This window comes from Danio rerio, chromosome 17 (genome assembly GCF_049306965.1).
Source record: "Danio rerio strain Tuebingen ecotype United States chromosome 17, GRCz12tu, whole genome shotgun sequence".
Classification (NCBI taxonomy): Eukaryota; Metazoa; Chordata; class Actinopteri; order Cypriniformes; family Danionidae; genus Danio; species Danio rerio.
Window position 1 is genome coordinate 39,011,360 of NC_133192.1, and position 16,125 is coordinate 39,027,484.

Here is a 16,125-nt window from a genome sequence, read left to right on the forward strand (position 1 = left end):
ACAATGCTACATTTTCAGTGACCTCCAGTCAATTAGTCTATGAAGTCTTCATAGTTTAACCCCTTTGCTCAAAATAACCAACACTGTACATGTTATTAATAATGCACCAAAATAAATGTAAAATTCAAGTATCATTCAAGTGCATTTTTCCAGCATTTGCTGGGGAGTGGCACAACTTAACAACTAATATGAACGAAATGAAAAGAGAAAACTTGTGTTATTTTAGATTTATGTTGAAATGTATTTTAATAACTTTAATAATGAGTATTTGGCTAATATATAAATTATTTTGGGAAGTGTAATGCATATCGTGTACAGAAGAGGGAGCCAAACTCTCAGTGAAACGTTTGTCATAAAAGCCCTTGTTTGTTATAGTACGATAAAACCTTGTTTACATGGCTCCAAATGACACTTTTATGGCATCATAGTCTTTTAAAACGGATTTAAATTCACAGTTTGGAAGGAATAGATTAAAATGTTAGCTTTATGTGGCTATGTTAGCTATGCTGTTAGCCTTAAAGTGAACCTGAAATGAGAATACACCTAATGCTAATAAACTATGATATAGCATTGCATTTTAATTCCTCTTTCAGCCTGAAAATATCCATTGTGTCACTGTTGAATATATGTATAAATGGCGTTATACTCACAACGTAATTTATCCAGTATTTTACCACCACACATCGTAGCTAGCATTGCCTTCATAGCAAACACTGTGAGTTTCCCATGGCCTTCACTGAAACACAAACAACATATTATCAGAAGACATTTGGTTATAAAAATCCAAAGTCAACAGGTTCTTTTTAATTCCAGCCAGTGTCTGGATTATACAAGTCTTTGTACTTTTACATACAATTATTTGGATTATGATTGCAAACAGAACATGTTTGACTACAAATTGTTGACAGCGCTAAAAGGGCCACAATCCCACCAGCACAGCCAAACACCTACTTACAAGCTGGCTTTGAAGAATCCTGGTAAATTTCCTAAATCCTGTGCTAAGAAGTAAGTAGACTAAATGAAAGTATTGTAACTACATGTATAGGTAGGTTTCCATTAAGCTAGTGGTTTTTGGTATAGTGCGTTCTGTTTTTGTTTTTTGATTTCTATAGAAGTGTAACATGACTAAAAGCCCCATTGCCTTTTTTATTCCAAAGCTTCACAAACAGGCAATGTAAAATGTCCTACAGCTCAGGGGTTTTTAAAGTAAGTACAGGAAAAGAAAAGATTAGGGGGGGAAATGTGCAATAAACACATAAATAAAATTAAAGTAACTTATTAACTTTTTTCTGTGGATTTAAATTAGCAAACGATTTAGTTAACAATTCATGTAAAATTTAGTTTAAGTCCATGTGTATAATATTTATTTATTGACAAATATTACTATTTATGCTTTCTCTTTTACTTTTATTATGTGTTAGTTTAGTTAAGTTTGTATTTAAAATCTTTATTTAAAAATGAAACGCTGTCAACCCTAATAAAGATTATTAAGAGACTTTTATCTTGCTAGATAAAGCTAGCTGCACACTGGTGGAAACTCATATGATTGTAAAAAGCTTTGAGTGTACAGTATTACACAATAAAAGCACCTCATAAAATGAATTAATTGAATATTTAGAGAAGCTTTGCCATCATCAAATGCTTTAAATGAATCTCTAAAAACAACAAAACGATGCAAATCTGAATTAGAGCATTGAATTTTTTCTTTGAGATAACTAAATGAACTTAAAAGTTAACAAAGGTACAAATTAAAACAACATGCTACGATTTAGGAACAAATAGGTTTTATACATGTTAACATGGAGTATTCTGAGAACATCCAGTAGCATTTCTTAAAAGTTGTCTAAATGCTAGCATGCAACATTATTATAATAATGTTTCCGGAAGACTCTTGTAATGCGGATAGAAAAACATTCTAAGAACATTAATATAATGTAGATGGAATGTTCTAATGGCATTTTAAACAACATTTGGAGAACTTCAATATATCTTGAGACTGAATTGTTATGAGATATAAAAATAAAAATTAATTTTTTAGTAATGTTATTATAACCAAAAAAAAAAATGTTAATACATCATCTAAAAACTGGTAATTTTGAACATTTTACGAACCTTCAACAATAACATTTTCATAACTTACAGAGAAACACTCAAAAACGTAGCTTTTGTTCCTTGTTCAAACTACTTAAAGTACTTAAAATGAGTTGAATCAACACAATTCTTACGTTTTTATGGGGCAACTGATTTACGCTCAATCCACTTAAATTGGTAAAAAACTATTAAGTTAATATGAAGGAATTGTGTGGAACCCTCTATTCTTTTAGAGTGAAGGTAGAGAAAAGTTCTTAAGAACATTAACATAATATGGATGAAATGTTCTAATAACGTTTTAAATAACGATGTGAGAACACGAATATAACATGAGACTCAGAAGATGTTTAATAACATTCTTAAAGCCAAAAAATAACTTAAATTCATTGTCAAAAAAACATTTTAAATGTTAAAATAATACTATATAACTTAATTGGGGGTCAGTTTCATTTCTATGTGGAGTTTGCATGTTCTTCCCAGGGTTGGTGTGGGTTTCCTTCATTCTGCTGTGGCGACTCCGGATTAATAAAGGGACTAAGCCGAAAAGAAAATGAAAGAATGGATGAACTTAATGGGAGGGGCGGCATGGTGGCTCAGTTGTTAGCACTGTCGCCTGTCGGTATAATTGAATTGGGTAAACTAAATTGGCCGTAGTGCATGAGTGCTTGTGTGAATGAGAGTGTATGGGTGTTTCCCAGTAGTTGGTGGTTCATTCCGCTGTGGTGACCGCTGATAAACAAGAGACTAAGCCAAAGGAAAATTAATGAATGACAATTGGCCATAGTGTATGAGTGTGAAAGTGTATGGGTGTTTCCCAGTACTGGGTTGCGGCTGGAAGGGCATTTGCTATGCAAAACATATGCTGGAATAGTTGGTGGTTCATTCCACTTTGGTGAACCCTGATAAATAAAGGACTAAGCCAAAGAAAAATGATTGAATGAATGAATGAATGGGATCCTTTTTAGAACCTAAAATTTTTAGCTGGGAATTAATTAAGCCACAAATGAAGTCATAGTAACTAAATGTACACCCTATTTTTCCACATTAAATGCATATACTTTTTAATTGAGATTTTTCTTGGATTCTTGTCAAAATGATGGGATTTTGTCTGCAAAAACAAATCTCTGAACAATGGTAAAAGACTGATCTTAAAATGATCACTATAATGATAACTATAATGATAATAACATTACTGCCAAACCAAAGCACATCGTGAATTTATTATGCCACAAATTAAGTCATATGAACTAACTTCTAATGCTTATACTTCATAATTTAGGTCTGCATCAAGGGAACGGCCTCTTAGATTTAGTGGATTCCTGTTGAAATAACTGGATTTTGTCTGCAAAACCACTGAACAATAGTGACTGCTCCTTTAGGGCTCATTCACACCAAGAACTACAACTATAATGATAATTATATTACCGCTAAACCAAAGCACAACATCGTTCTGTTTATTATTGCCACTTTAAGTGTGAGAGCTCTTCAAAGTAGGATGCATATTGATTTACTCAGTTTTATTATCATTCGGTAGCTGGCAGGAAAAACACTCTGAAAAAATGAGTCCAGTGATATGATTCCTCAGTGCCTTTATAATGGTATCTGTGGTGTGGACTATTCTTTATATTTACAGCAGCTTCTTAATCAATATAATTATCATGCTTGACATAAATGGGCCTTTAAAATTTAGCCAAAACAACGTACAGCTTCTTAGTGGACAAGAATGATTAAACTGCATAGTTTTTGAAACACCCACCACAGCTAAAGTGTGCTCACAATCCCTTAAAATGCAGTCTCCATAGGCAGCTCACTATGCTTTGGAGCGAGGCATATGCCATCCAAACACTCACTCTTGTCACGATGCACACTGCATGACTCACGGTCCATCAGGTTTGCAGGGACATTCTGCCACAAGGGACCCCCTGAGAGAAAATCAAATCTCCCTTACTAACAACACACCTGTCATAAGTGGCCACGATGAAGTTTAGCAGCAGGCCGATGGACTGCTCCACGTTTATCTGGTGCGTGGTGGGCAGCCGCTTGTTGAGCTGGTAGAAGATTGAGGACAAAATGGTCTCCAGGCGGGACACGTTAATCTCGGCGTTGTGGTCTAGCGTGCTCAACCCGTTGTCGCGAAAAGCTTCGATCATGTTCCACACATCCACTAGGTGAACTGCGACAGGAGAAGTAAACAGGTGAGATGATCCAAAACAGTGTTTCCCAACTCTGTTCCTGAAGACACACCAACAGTACAGATTTTGGATGTCTCCCTTATCTGACCCATTCACTTCAGGTTTTAGAGTTTCTTCTTAAGCTCTGGTGAGTTGATTCAGGTGTGTTTGATGTTACATGTGTACTGTTGGTGTGCCTTCAGGAACACGGTTGGGAAACACTGATCCAGAATAAACAATGGATGTATTTTGTTGATTTTCCCAGCACACGAGAACAAATGTACTTGCTAAACAAGGGGATTCAATGATACATTCAAATGAAAGACATGACAACTTACGGTTGCAGCGTTTCTGGACAAATCGTAGCTTACATGCTGTCCTGTACGTTGAAAGGCGAATGACATCAAAGTTTTGAGCCCCTGGGTAAAATTACATGCATCAGATTTGTCACTTTCACACACAAAATTAAAATGTTGACATTATTTTATTCACTCTTATGTTGTTTCCTTTATATAAGACTTTCTTCTTCCATAATATAGAAAAAGAGACAATTTGAAGAATGTCATGGCTGCTCTTTTTGCACCAGTATAGTGATAGCTACCTGTTAAAGTCCCTGTAAAATCAAAATAAAGCGTTTAAGAAGTTAGTATCAATACGTTTAAGTCTTAAGGATATCTACAAATGAGTGTGCTCCAAAACAGTGATTAAATTTGCATTTAGAAGATATAATCATCCAAAGCTTGAAGTTTGTCACTTCTGCCGTCCTTCAGTTTTTCATCAGTTCTTTTGACCAATCAAATGCTTTTTAGTATCTGAGTTGTCCTGCACCTTCAAGACACCAGGGATGCAACGAGTAACGGATTTCACTGTTAACCACGCTTTAATTCGTCACGGTTAATTAATCGTAAAGGCTTCTCAACACCACGTTTCTGCGTGGAACAAAACTGCAACTAAACAAAGCTATGCCAAATGTGTGCCACTAGTATAAAGTTCCGAGCTTGTACACAATATGTGGTAGGCATGGGTCAGTATAAGATTCTGACAGTATGATAACCTTGAATAAAAATATCATGATTTCATGGTTTGACGGTGTTGTGATTACTGCTCTAAAACATGTTCTTTTTAAATGTCTGGGTAAAAAACTAAACCTTTTCCTCCTGTGAACACAATCGATCTTATTTTGAGAACTATTTAAAATATTTTGGAACAGTAAACATGTCAGACTAAATAATTCAAATGAATCATCTTCAACTAATCTTCATTAGTTTTAAAAACACTGATTTCTTTACAATTTAAAACGGCTTCTTTAGATTTCTTTTCTGCTGGAGATACTGTTGTCCTCAAAAACTTAAAAAAAAAAAAAAAAAGTTAATAAAAAAGCTTGCATATACCATAAGAACGGTATAGCAGAAAATGTTGCCAGTTTTAAAACCTTGACTTGGCCACGGTATACCAGTATGTATACATACTGGATTAAAGATTTTAACTTTGGCTGAGACTAATAAGGGCCGTTTACAAATCCTGTGTTTTGCAGGCGCAAGTGTAACGGAGGCCAGCTAGTGTGTGCTGTGCAGGTAAACCTCACTCCTCTGACCTCTAAAAGGTGCTCTAGCGACAGACGCTAGAGGCCATGGTCTTTAGCCTCCTTGGTAGAGCAACCGACTCCCATGCGGAGGGTCGCCAGTTTGATACCAGCTTGGGGCGGGTTGGGTGGCGTAAGACCGACGGGGTTTCACAAGTTCATTATTTTTTTTAATGGAGGTGCACGCATATTGATATTGCAAGTCATGTGACAAGAATTGACCAATCAGCTTCAAACTTTGTATGAAATATAGACATTTCTAAAAAAAAAACACAATACAAAAGAAAAATACCAAAGAAGTTCATAATATAGTTGATCAATAGTGCCTTTCAGACCGAAGTTTAGCGGCCTTTGACTGCATGTGTTCTCTTATTTTTATTTATTTATTTACTTATTTATTTATTCATTGTTCTGTCATTTTTATTTTCACTGTAAAATTATTAATTACGTTTAAATGTAAAAACTATTTCATTGTTTTCATTTTTTATATTGTTTGTTTTTGTTGTGCTGTATAAATAGTTTACAGAGCAGCAATAAATAGCACTTAAAAAAAAAACTTTAAGTTTTCATGGGATTTTCTAAACTAGTGTTTTGAAATGAATGAGTGCATAATAATCGTGATAACCATGATTATCCCTTAGACTATAAACGTACAACCAGAATCTGTAATCGTTGCATCCCTACCTCTCATTTGCTTTTCATTTGATGCACTTAAGCTAAACTACTCTCACTGGCAGAGCTGTGATGAAACGCAATGCTATTGGCTGTTTTTGGGAAGAAGGGAAACTGATATTGGCTAAAGGAAAAAAGCTTCTCTTGTCCCACCCTTGAAATTATGACACACATGAAACAAAAGAGCAGATTTCAAAGCACTTCACGGGACCTTTAAATACAGTATCCTGTTTTAAACATTTTCATGCAAATCATTAAAGTAAGTGAGGTCAAATGAGGTCATTTCCCAGTGATGACATCAAAACATAAAGGTAAGCAGCCATGTATTTTACTCAGAAGCTGAGTGTGAAATTGCAAACTACTCAAGTAAGTTATTGAATTTGAATGTATTTCCAAACTGTTAAAAAAAGATAATCACATGACCAGTTGTATTGCATCCTCTATGGCCTTATAATATAGTAAAGTGTGTGTTGGATACACACTTCAGGAATTCATTGATGTAGTGTTTTTCAATAGACAATTTTTTTAAAAGTGCGTAATGGCATGGAAAAAAAAATTCAACAGCTATGTAACATTTGTACTCGCTATAAAGTACAAATCAGACACAGAGGACAGATTTACTGGGACCTGATATGGGGTTTTCTCAAAATTAGTTTTGCCTTCCGAACAGAGACACTAGTTTGTCCCAGTCTACTGCCCTGTGGCACTGAAGGGCGAATAGGATTCGACAAAGCCTCTGTGTGTGTGTGTGTGTGTGTGTGTGTGTGTGTGCGTGTGTGTGTGTGTGTGTGTGTGTGTGTGTGTGTGTGTGTGTGTGTGTGTGTGTAGTGTGTGAAAGCAACTCACTCATCTCCATGAAGAGCTGTCTCTTCTCCACCATAGACTTGCTGCTTTTACTTCCCTCTTCAATCATTCTACACAATACAAAACGTCCATTTAATAGCACAGAAGACAGAATAAGGCAAAACTCACGGTAAAAACTAAACTGCTATTTGAATATTTGTCGGTAAATCGATAAAGAAATTGCAATCGCAACATAACAATCTCGATCTCTGTCTCAATCTCTGCGAGAACCATGTCAAATTTTCAACTGTTCACTGTCTATATAAACATGCATTCACATAGCAGCCTTTAGCGATTAGCTAATCGCAATGTTATAGGATTTACCAAAATTTTTTATTATCATAAAAACCGAGATCGATTATTGTTATTTTGAGAAATTATGGTAAATCCTATAACATTTCGATTAGCTAATAAAAATAAAACTGTATAATGTCTATACTATATAAACATGCATTTACAGTACTCTAGCGATTAAATAATCGTAATGTTATAGGATTTACCTTATCATTTGGATTTGGATTTACCACATCATTTGGAAAATATTTTAAAAAGAAAAATAAATTCAAAGGGGGGCTAATAATTCTGATTGCAACTGTACATAATAAATATACACAGTAAAAGCACTTAAATTATGTCAAAACTCATCCCAGTTACAAAACTTGGTGGAATGCATTAACTTTGAAGCCAGATCAGTCTCAAAAGTAATACATCTGCAAAAATAAAACTCATGCATACACAACCATTCACATTCAGAAAATCCAATTCATAAATTCAAAACACAACATGTGAAAATTTTATAAATGTTTCCCCAAGGGAACGGGATGTGTACATTTAAGAATTGTGTTTTGAATTTACAAATTGTGTTTTATATTCACGCATTGTGTTTTGAAATCACAAACTGGATTTGCATATTGGTAAATTGTGTTTTGGATTTACAAATTGGATTTGCATATTCGTGAATTACATTTTGAATTTACGAATTGGATTTGTGTATTAATGACTTGTTTTGCATTTTCGAATTGTGTTTTGTTTATGTATGAACTTTGCTTTGAATTTATGAATTATATTTGTGTATTTATGAATTGTGTTTTAAATTTACAAATCGTGCTTTGTGTATTTATGAATTATTTTACTTACTAACGTACTGCCAAGGCCATTTATATCGAAGTTGATATTTAGCCCCACCATGTTGGTGTTTTGTAACATCTAATTTTTACGAGGTGGGTCGTTAGTCCAACGCTCAACCCCCAACCTGGAGGACCAGGACATACACACATACACTATGGAATATTTAGCTTACCCAATTCACCAATTCCTCTTTGGACTTGTAGGGGAAACGGGAGCACCCGGAGGAAACCCACCCCAACACAGGGAGAACATGCAAACTCCACACAAAAATGCCAACTGACCCAGCTGGGACTCGAACCAGCAACCTTCTTGCAGGGAGGCGACAGCGCTACCCACTGTGCCACCATGCCACCCTTATTAAATTATTTTGAATTTACTAATTGGATTGTGTGTTTATGAATTGTGTCTTGAATTTACTAATTAAATTTAGTAAATGTGATCTGTGTATGAATTTTATTTTATAAATGTATTATTTTTGAGACTGATCTGGCTCCATATTTATCTGTGACGATTATTTTTGAACATTTTCAACTAATTTTAACAAAACCATGATAATAATGATGTTCGTGAAAATGTTGGTCATTTCTAATTACTAAATGTAGCAATAATCATACCTCTGCAACTCTAGTCTGCTTGAATGTTTCTTTTACAATGATTAATTAAACAGTTAACTTAAAAGGACAATACGACACTTTAATAGTTTAATTGTCCCCAGGAATCTCTGAACTCTCGATCACTCACCTGTCAGGTTGGCTGAGACTTCGATACGGTGATGAAAAGGAACCAGGATGCTCCTATAAGTAAGCAAAAACATTGTGATGTTGACATCTCGGGAAATTCCCTCCCTTACCACCCCCCAATCCGAGCCAAACACAAATACAAAAACAAAGCGTAGAATAAATCCCTCTTCACAAAAGGGCATCTGAGTTCTCCTTCTCTACACAAGTGCTGATTAAGTATGACAATAGTGTCTGCACAGGCTGCGTCCTGCGAGCTAATGAAACAAGAGCCACTATGAAGCCACTTAATAGTGACAGGCAGAGAGAACATCACAGAGGAAAAGTTCAGATATTAATGACTTTACAGAAGGATATACACAAGGATGTAAGTGTAAGGAATGTGCACGGCTCTTGTGTAATTTAGGTCTTACATCATCACCATAAAGCACTACACCAGCCGTCAGCTCACATTTACTCACTACTTACAAACTAGTCGTAGAGATAAAAATAAATCTTAGAGACTTCAGTCTTTTAAAGAAGTAAATGTTCGCTGATTTATTGATCCTCTCTGCAGGTTACATTGATTTGCCAGTAGATAGTGACTAGTTGGATCTTAAGATGTGCAGGAAATCACCCTCTAGTTGACTATTTCCTACATTAGTCCACTGATACAGTCTGCTTGAATGAGAGAAAATGAGTGAGTGCATTCAGACTTTGTGTGCGACCAGAAGACAGGCTGCTTTTGTATTGTTTGCAAACTTGGATGCATATTTAGATTTTCTCAGACACATCAAGGTAAGTGCGTAAAAGTCACTCTCACACTCGCAGACACACATACACACACTTTAATTTGCTGTTATACTCCATATAAACTCCAGAAACTAAGCTTTTTATTGCACAGGCCTATCTGAAGGATTAATGGTGCCAACTGATGATCAACAGTAAACATTACAAGTTTTACCACTCCCCAACAGGGAAAACCCCCAACAATCAAAATGCATGATTATATGGTGTCATGGCTTTGTAATCAAAAATAGTGGTTGTAATGGAAGTCAATGGGGCAAAAACTGCCACCAACAGTAAATCAGGGAGAAAAAAAAGACAATTAATCAAAATCAATGCATGAAAGGCAATGCTGTTTCACAAGTATAAGACTGATAAAAGGTAAAAACAATCCAGTCCACAACTACTTATTAAATTGAAACATACGTCATTTTGTGTTTTTTCATTAAATCAGTGACAGCATTTGTGAATTTGGCAGTTAAAGAGAGATAAAATCGACAGGACTTTCTAAGCAATTTAGTAGTTTTGATCAGGACTGAGGTTGATTAAAAGAAATATTTGAAATATATTTTAAATATAAAATAAAAAAAATTATCTGATGTATTTTTACAGCAGTTTAATTCTGTGGATGATTTCTTCACGTACATAACAAAAGCGTAGTAAATTTGCAGAAAGTGTATTTTTAAGTTTTTTTTTTTATTTAAAGCATTTTCTCAAAATATGTGTCAAAATAAGATTCATTCTGCTAGCTGAAACACAGAAAACTTTATGGCCACATTAATACTCAAAATTACCCCAGAGTGGATGAAATCATCCCCTACAGTGCATAAGGGTTAATCTCATATGTCGGCCATGTTTGACTCTTTCATTCGTTGATATGACAGAACTAGCTGTACTAGTAGCTATACTGAATTTAGCCAGCGATTTATTGAAATAAACGTGTCCACTAATTAACTATCTTCCACACACTAACGCATTAGTTTACTCTCAGTCAAATAATGACGATAAAGCAGCGAAAGACACTCCAATGAACCAAACAATATGGGCTAATTCCGTGTGTGAAAGTGGGGAAAGATTCACTCACTGAAAAAGACTCGCTCGAAGGCACCGACTCGTTCACAAACCAAACACCACTAGAAAGCATTATGTCATTCCTGCCCGTTAAAGACACTGCTGACGTTATGACTTCTGGCTTCAAAATCGCTCGGTTCGTTTTGCTAGTCTAATCGCATCTTGCGGTGCTACTACTGAGGGAACATAAGGCCTGTTTAATAAGACAAGTAACACACCGCACCTCTATATAATGACTCGCGCTTTGACGTGAATCAACGTGCGGAATTTCTCGCGTAGATTTAACAAACATAACCGACGTGTTAAAATGACAACATCAAACATTAATACACACGGCCATATTATCATCATATAAGCCAACTGCCGCTTTAACGTTAAATAAATACACTGTTACACGGCGCATAAACACAGTTAAGTCCATATTTTGAGGGGCCAATCTTAGGCAGCGGTGTGCGTTGAGTTTGAATGTGAAAATCTTTATTATGGGATGATCTTACCAGCAGGAGGAAATCACGCAGGTCGCGCGACCATCATCAGCATCTGATGAGAGCGATCATCGGTCTCGCGCTCGATTCCTGGAGCATCATCATCATCATCACCATCATCATCATTATCATAGTTCACTTTTTCAATACACACCGGCAAATTTCGACTCGGTAATCCGCAGTTTGCTCGCGCTGCGCTCCGCCATCGTCAGATTGTTGTGCTGTGGTTCGCGCTCGTGTTGTGGAACTGCAGTGGAGGCTCTGAGCATCACTGACAGCAGAGGACAGCAGAGGCTCCATCCTGCATCACTGCACGCTGATCATCATCATCATCACCATTATTAGGCAGCGGGGCAAGAGTTAGATTTTGTGTCACAAATGATGGCTCAAATAGGGTGAGTTAATGCTCATACTGTAGCCTATGAGTGAATATTGTGGCTAAGGGCACATAAAGATGTGTCTTCATATATATGAAGAGCTTAAGTTAAACTGAACAGAATAAAAGTCTCTTACAGACGCACTGATTGTATGCAAACGTATTTGATAAAAACAGTTAACTTAATATTTTATTTAAAGTATTGAAATATCATTAAAATATGAATAGTATTTTAATAATAATATAATAAATATATAAATATTCTAATAACATGTTATTAAAATTATTAAAATAGTACTGATATTTATATAACATACATAATAAAATATTATTAAAATATTAAGAATATTATATTATACATATTATAATAACATTTTATTATAAATCGATACATGAATTTAACATTTTACATATAACTGTATTTAATATTTATATGAAACCAAAGCCACTCTATAACCTCTATTTATATATAAATTATACATTTATGTACTATTTTAAAACAGTGAAAACTGTTATAAATAATTTGATTGCAAAAATTCCCATTTTTTTCATGCAATGCAATATTTTTTCAGCAGACAAACATGTTCATGTTAACAAATTTCTGTCCTGAAAGTATGTTAGATATGGAGAGATATATACGCATATTTTAGAAATAAATTGACATGAAAATAACTATATTAACATATTCTAGAAAATGTATATAAAATGTAAATTATAACTATATAATTTATATATGATTTGTAGATACAGTTGCAATCAGAATTATTAAACCACCTTTGAATTTCCAAAATGTTGTTTAACAGAGCAAGGAAATTTTCACAGTATGTTTGATATTTTTTCTTCTAGAGAAAGTCTTATTTGTTTTATTTCGGCTAGAATAAAAGCAGTTTTTAATTTTTAAAAGCCATTTTAAGGTCAAAAGTATTAGCCCCTTTAAAGCTATATATATATATATATATATATATATATATATATATATATATATATATATATATATATATATATATATAACGTAATTAACCTAGATATCCCTTTAAAATGTCACTTTAAGCTGAATAGAAGTATCTTGAAAATTTCTAGTGGAATATTATTTACTGTCATCATGGCAAAGACAAAATAAATCAGTTATTATAAATGAGTTATTAAAACTATTATGTTTAGAAATGTGTTTTAAAATATTGTCTTTGTTAAACAGAAATTGAGGAAAGAAATAAACGGGAGCTAATAATTCTGGTTGCAACTGTATTTGTATTTATATATGATCTATGATTTCTAATCAAAAACTTTAAATGACTATAAAAAATTTTAAATATAAAGATAGGTCAAACAAACAAAAAACTATATAAATATAAATAAAAAAGTAAGTGTGTTCTTCAGCATCCTAAAGCATTTGCAAATGTTATTGCTCTACTAGGATTGCAAATATGCATCATCTCTACCGAGTCAAAACAGACATGAGGTCTAATTAAATGTGTTTTAAATATATACTACAGGTAAGACAGGCTGAAGTGTATTGTGAATATTTAAGCAGCATGACCCATGAAACCTACAATATACAGTAATCAGCATATTTACTGTAAGAACACCCCTCACAAATCTAGCTTTTAAATTCATGTTTTTAATTATGCATTTACTTTAAATTAGTACTGAAGCCAAATCTGGAGCTTATCTAACAAAATAACTTACGATAATGGTTCAAAAACTAGTAACACCCAAATTTATTTGTTATAGAAAAATATTAAATACATATTTTAAAAAGAGGAAAAATAAAAAGAAGCAAAAAAATAGAAAAATTTTGTTGAAATTTTGTAGCTTTAAATTTTTGTTCCTACATTTTGCTTGAATTTAATTGTATTATCTTTCAATTTCTAAATATGTTCTGTGACTATTTTATTATTTTAATAAATGTATCGCTTAAATGAATTATTTTTGTTTAAATGCACCAAAATATATTGCTTATTTTCACTGAGAAATTGATACCAATATTCATTTTCAAAAGGGGCTGTACTCAATGCAGAGCACTGTATTGTATAAATAATTGGATAAAAAACACTGAATAACAACAAAAGCCTGCATTTTTTACTGCATTTAATCATACTGTTTCTTGATAAAATACACTTTGCACACAAGTGCTGATTACAATTACTATATTACATTCAACTTTTTTTTACATAAAATATTTGACTTTTAAAAACAACATGACACACATTGTGGAAGTCCTGGAGTCGCATCACTGCAGGGGAAAACATTAGACTCGTTCATTAAAAATCCAAGCGGTTTGTTAAAACGTCACAGGCATAAATGGTTGAGGATAGAGGCTGTGGAAAGTCATGCGTCGCCATTCTATCCAAGAAAAAAGTCAGCAGTAAATAACTCATAATCACTAACGCTGCTAACGTTAAACGCTGCTTGTTTACGATTTAACCCAACTATTATTTTTACGATCATATCGATCATATCGATATGAAGTATAATAGAGGTATCACAGTTATATTCGTGGAGTCTCTTGAACGTTTAAAGATGCATATGTCTATATGAAAAACCAGAAAAACCGACCTTACACCCAACGACATTCAGCACAACCCAACCACCACGCTAACGGTATCCACACAAGACAAACACTAAAACCTGATTGTTTTTCAGTTTTTCAGTAAGAAGCTAGACGTTTAGCAGTCAATGAGCTCACAGATATTATTAGTCAAAATCTACCATGAGGGTACATCGATTCTTTGCAAACTAGCCAAACAAAAAAAAGGGTTCTAAAAAATGTGTAAAAAGTTTGAACACCTGGGATGAAGGTATACCAAAACGGGACAGCCAATATAAAGACATAGCAAATACCCTGTTTCTTTAAACGTTTTGATTTGTAAATAGACTTCTTTAATTATTATTAAAATATATTACTTAAAATATATTACTTTGCCTAACTACAGACATTAAAAACAAAATCTGATTATCTACTTCCCGTAAAATGACTTTGGTATATTACCAAGCATATCGAATCTAAAAATTTGTTTACATTTCTACTGCCTTCAAGGCGAATGATTAAAGGAACTAATTGAAAGACATACACATAACAACTGGTATCAAAATGTAGAAGAATTGTTTCAGGACAGGAATTTTAAACGTTGAAACATGATTCAAATTGTGATTTGTGACTGCAGTTGTTAAATAAAAACCCCTTAGTAGACAATCGGATATGTTTAGGCAAGATACAAGAATGTTTTGTAGAAACTGTTTTGTACATCTCAAAAGAAAATCAGTATTTACAATATAAAACAAACCGAAAATCTTCATATAATCTCCCTTATGAGTGTTCAACTTCATTGCTCATATAGTTTTGCTGTTGATGCTCTTCATTCGTTAACTAGGGAATATCCGAATATTCCAATTGGAGGCAATGTCACTCGTGTAAATGATTAGACACGGGCAACTGAAATGATTAAGACCTGGTTTTGCTCCTGAGAGGGTTCAACAGATTATTCATTGATTAAGTGCTTTCATTCTCATTAACCTTACAAATATATAACTTTTAAAGATGCCAAGTTTGTCATTGAACATAAAAAAGTGCAATCCTAATAAATCTTTTTATTTAGACAAGAAAAAAAATGACATGTAAGGGACTAATGCTCTTCATTTTATAAATATTGTACTGTAAATATACAAATTATTGCCATCATCAATATAAATCTGTCATTCTCTCAAGTAAAACCCACCCATATAAGAGAAGAAAGTTACTCAATTTGACTAAAATCCCTTCTATCCCATAAATAACCCTTAACAGTACCATATAAACCTAGTAACAAGGCCAGTTAATATATTAGGTTTACAAATTCACAGTAATTCTGCAAAGAAACTGGTATTTTAGTCATGTGGTTCATTGCTTGCATTACAAACCAGCAAGCAAAGACCAAAAAAAGTATCTGTCTCTAATCCAGCAAACCGGGAGGAATTATATGTCCAAAATCTGACAGATGAGAGGGAAGGGGGAACCATTATTTTTTAACATCTACAAAAATAGTTGGTATAATTTCTAAAATTGTTATGAAAATATAACACGGACAGGAATAAACCATAAATATTGCCACTATTCAATATTGAGTCTGAAACAAGGTGCCTTAATGAATGATAGGAAGTATTACTCGGCATTGCACAGTTTACATACCTCATTTTCTACTATGCTAATTGTGTTTGTGCCTTAAAA

At 33.8% G+C, this 16,125-nt stretch overlaps 1 protein-coding gene across 16 annotated transcripts in view; it reads right to left on the reverse strand.

The window, feature by feature from the left end:
* The window catches only part of dtnbb (dystrobrevin, beta b), a 91,386-nt gene extending 79,590 nt beyond the window's left edge, over positions 1 to 11,796 (reverse strand). For 15 of the 16 annotated variants that reach the window (XR_012392763.1, XR_012392761.1, XR_012392759.1 and 12 more), the window contains exons 1-6: positions 11,558 to 11,796; positions 9,229 to 9,281; positions 7,363 to 7,430; positions 4,601 to 4,681; positions 4,051 to 4,264; positions 651 to 736 (exon numbers count right to left, since the gene is read on the reverse strand). Coding sequence is in view for 10 of the 16 variants with exons in the window: in XM_073927331.1 (XP_073783432.1) it covers positions 651 to 736; positions 4,051 to 4,264; positions 4,601 to 4,681; positions 7,363 to 7,429 (448 nt within the window). In the remaining 6 variants the exon portion in view is untranslated. 16 annotated transcript variants of the gene reach the window in all.
* Between the last annotated feature and the right edge of the window lie 4,329 nt (positions 11,797 to 16,125).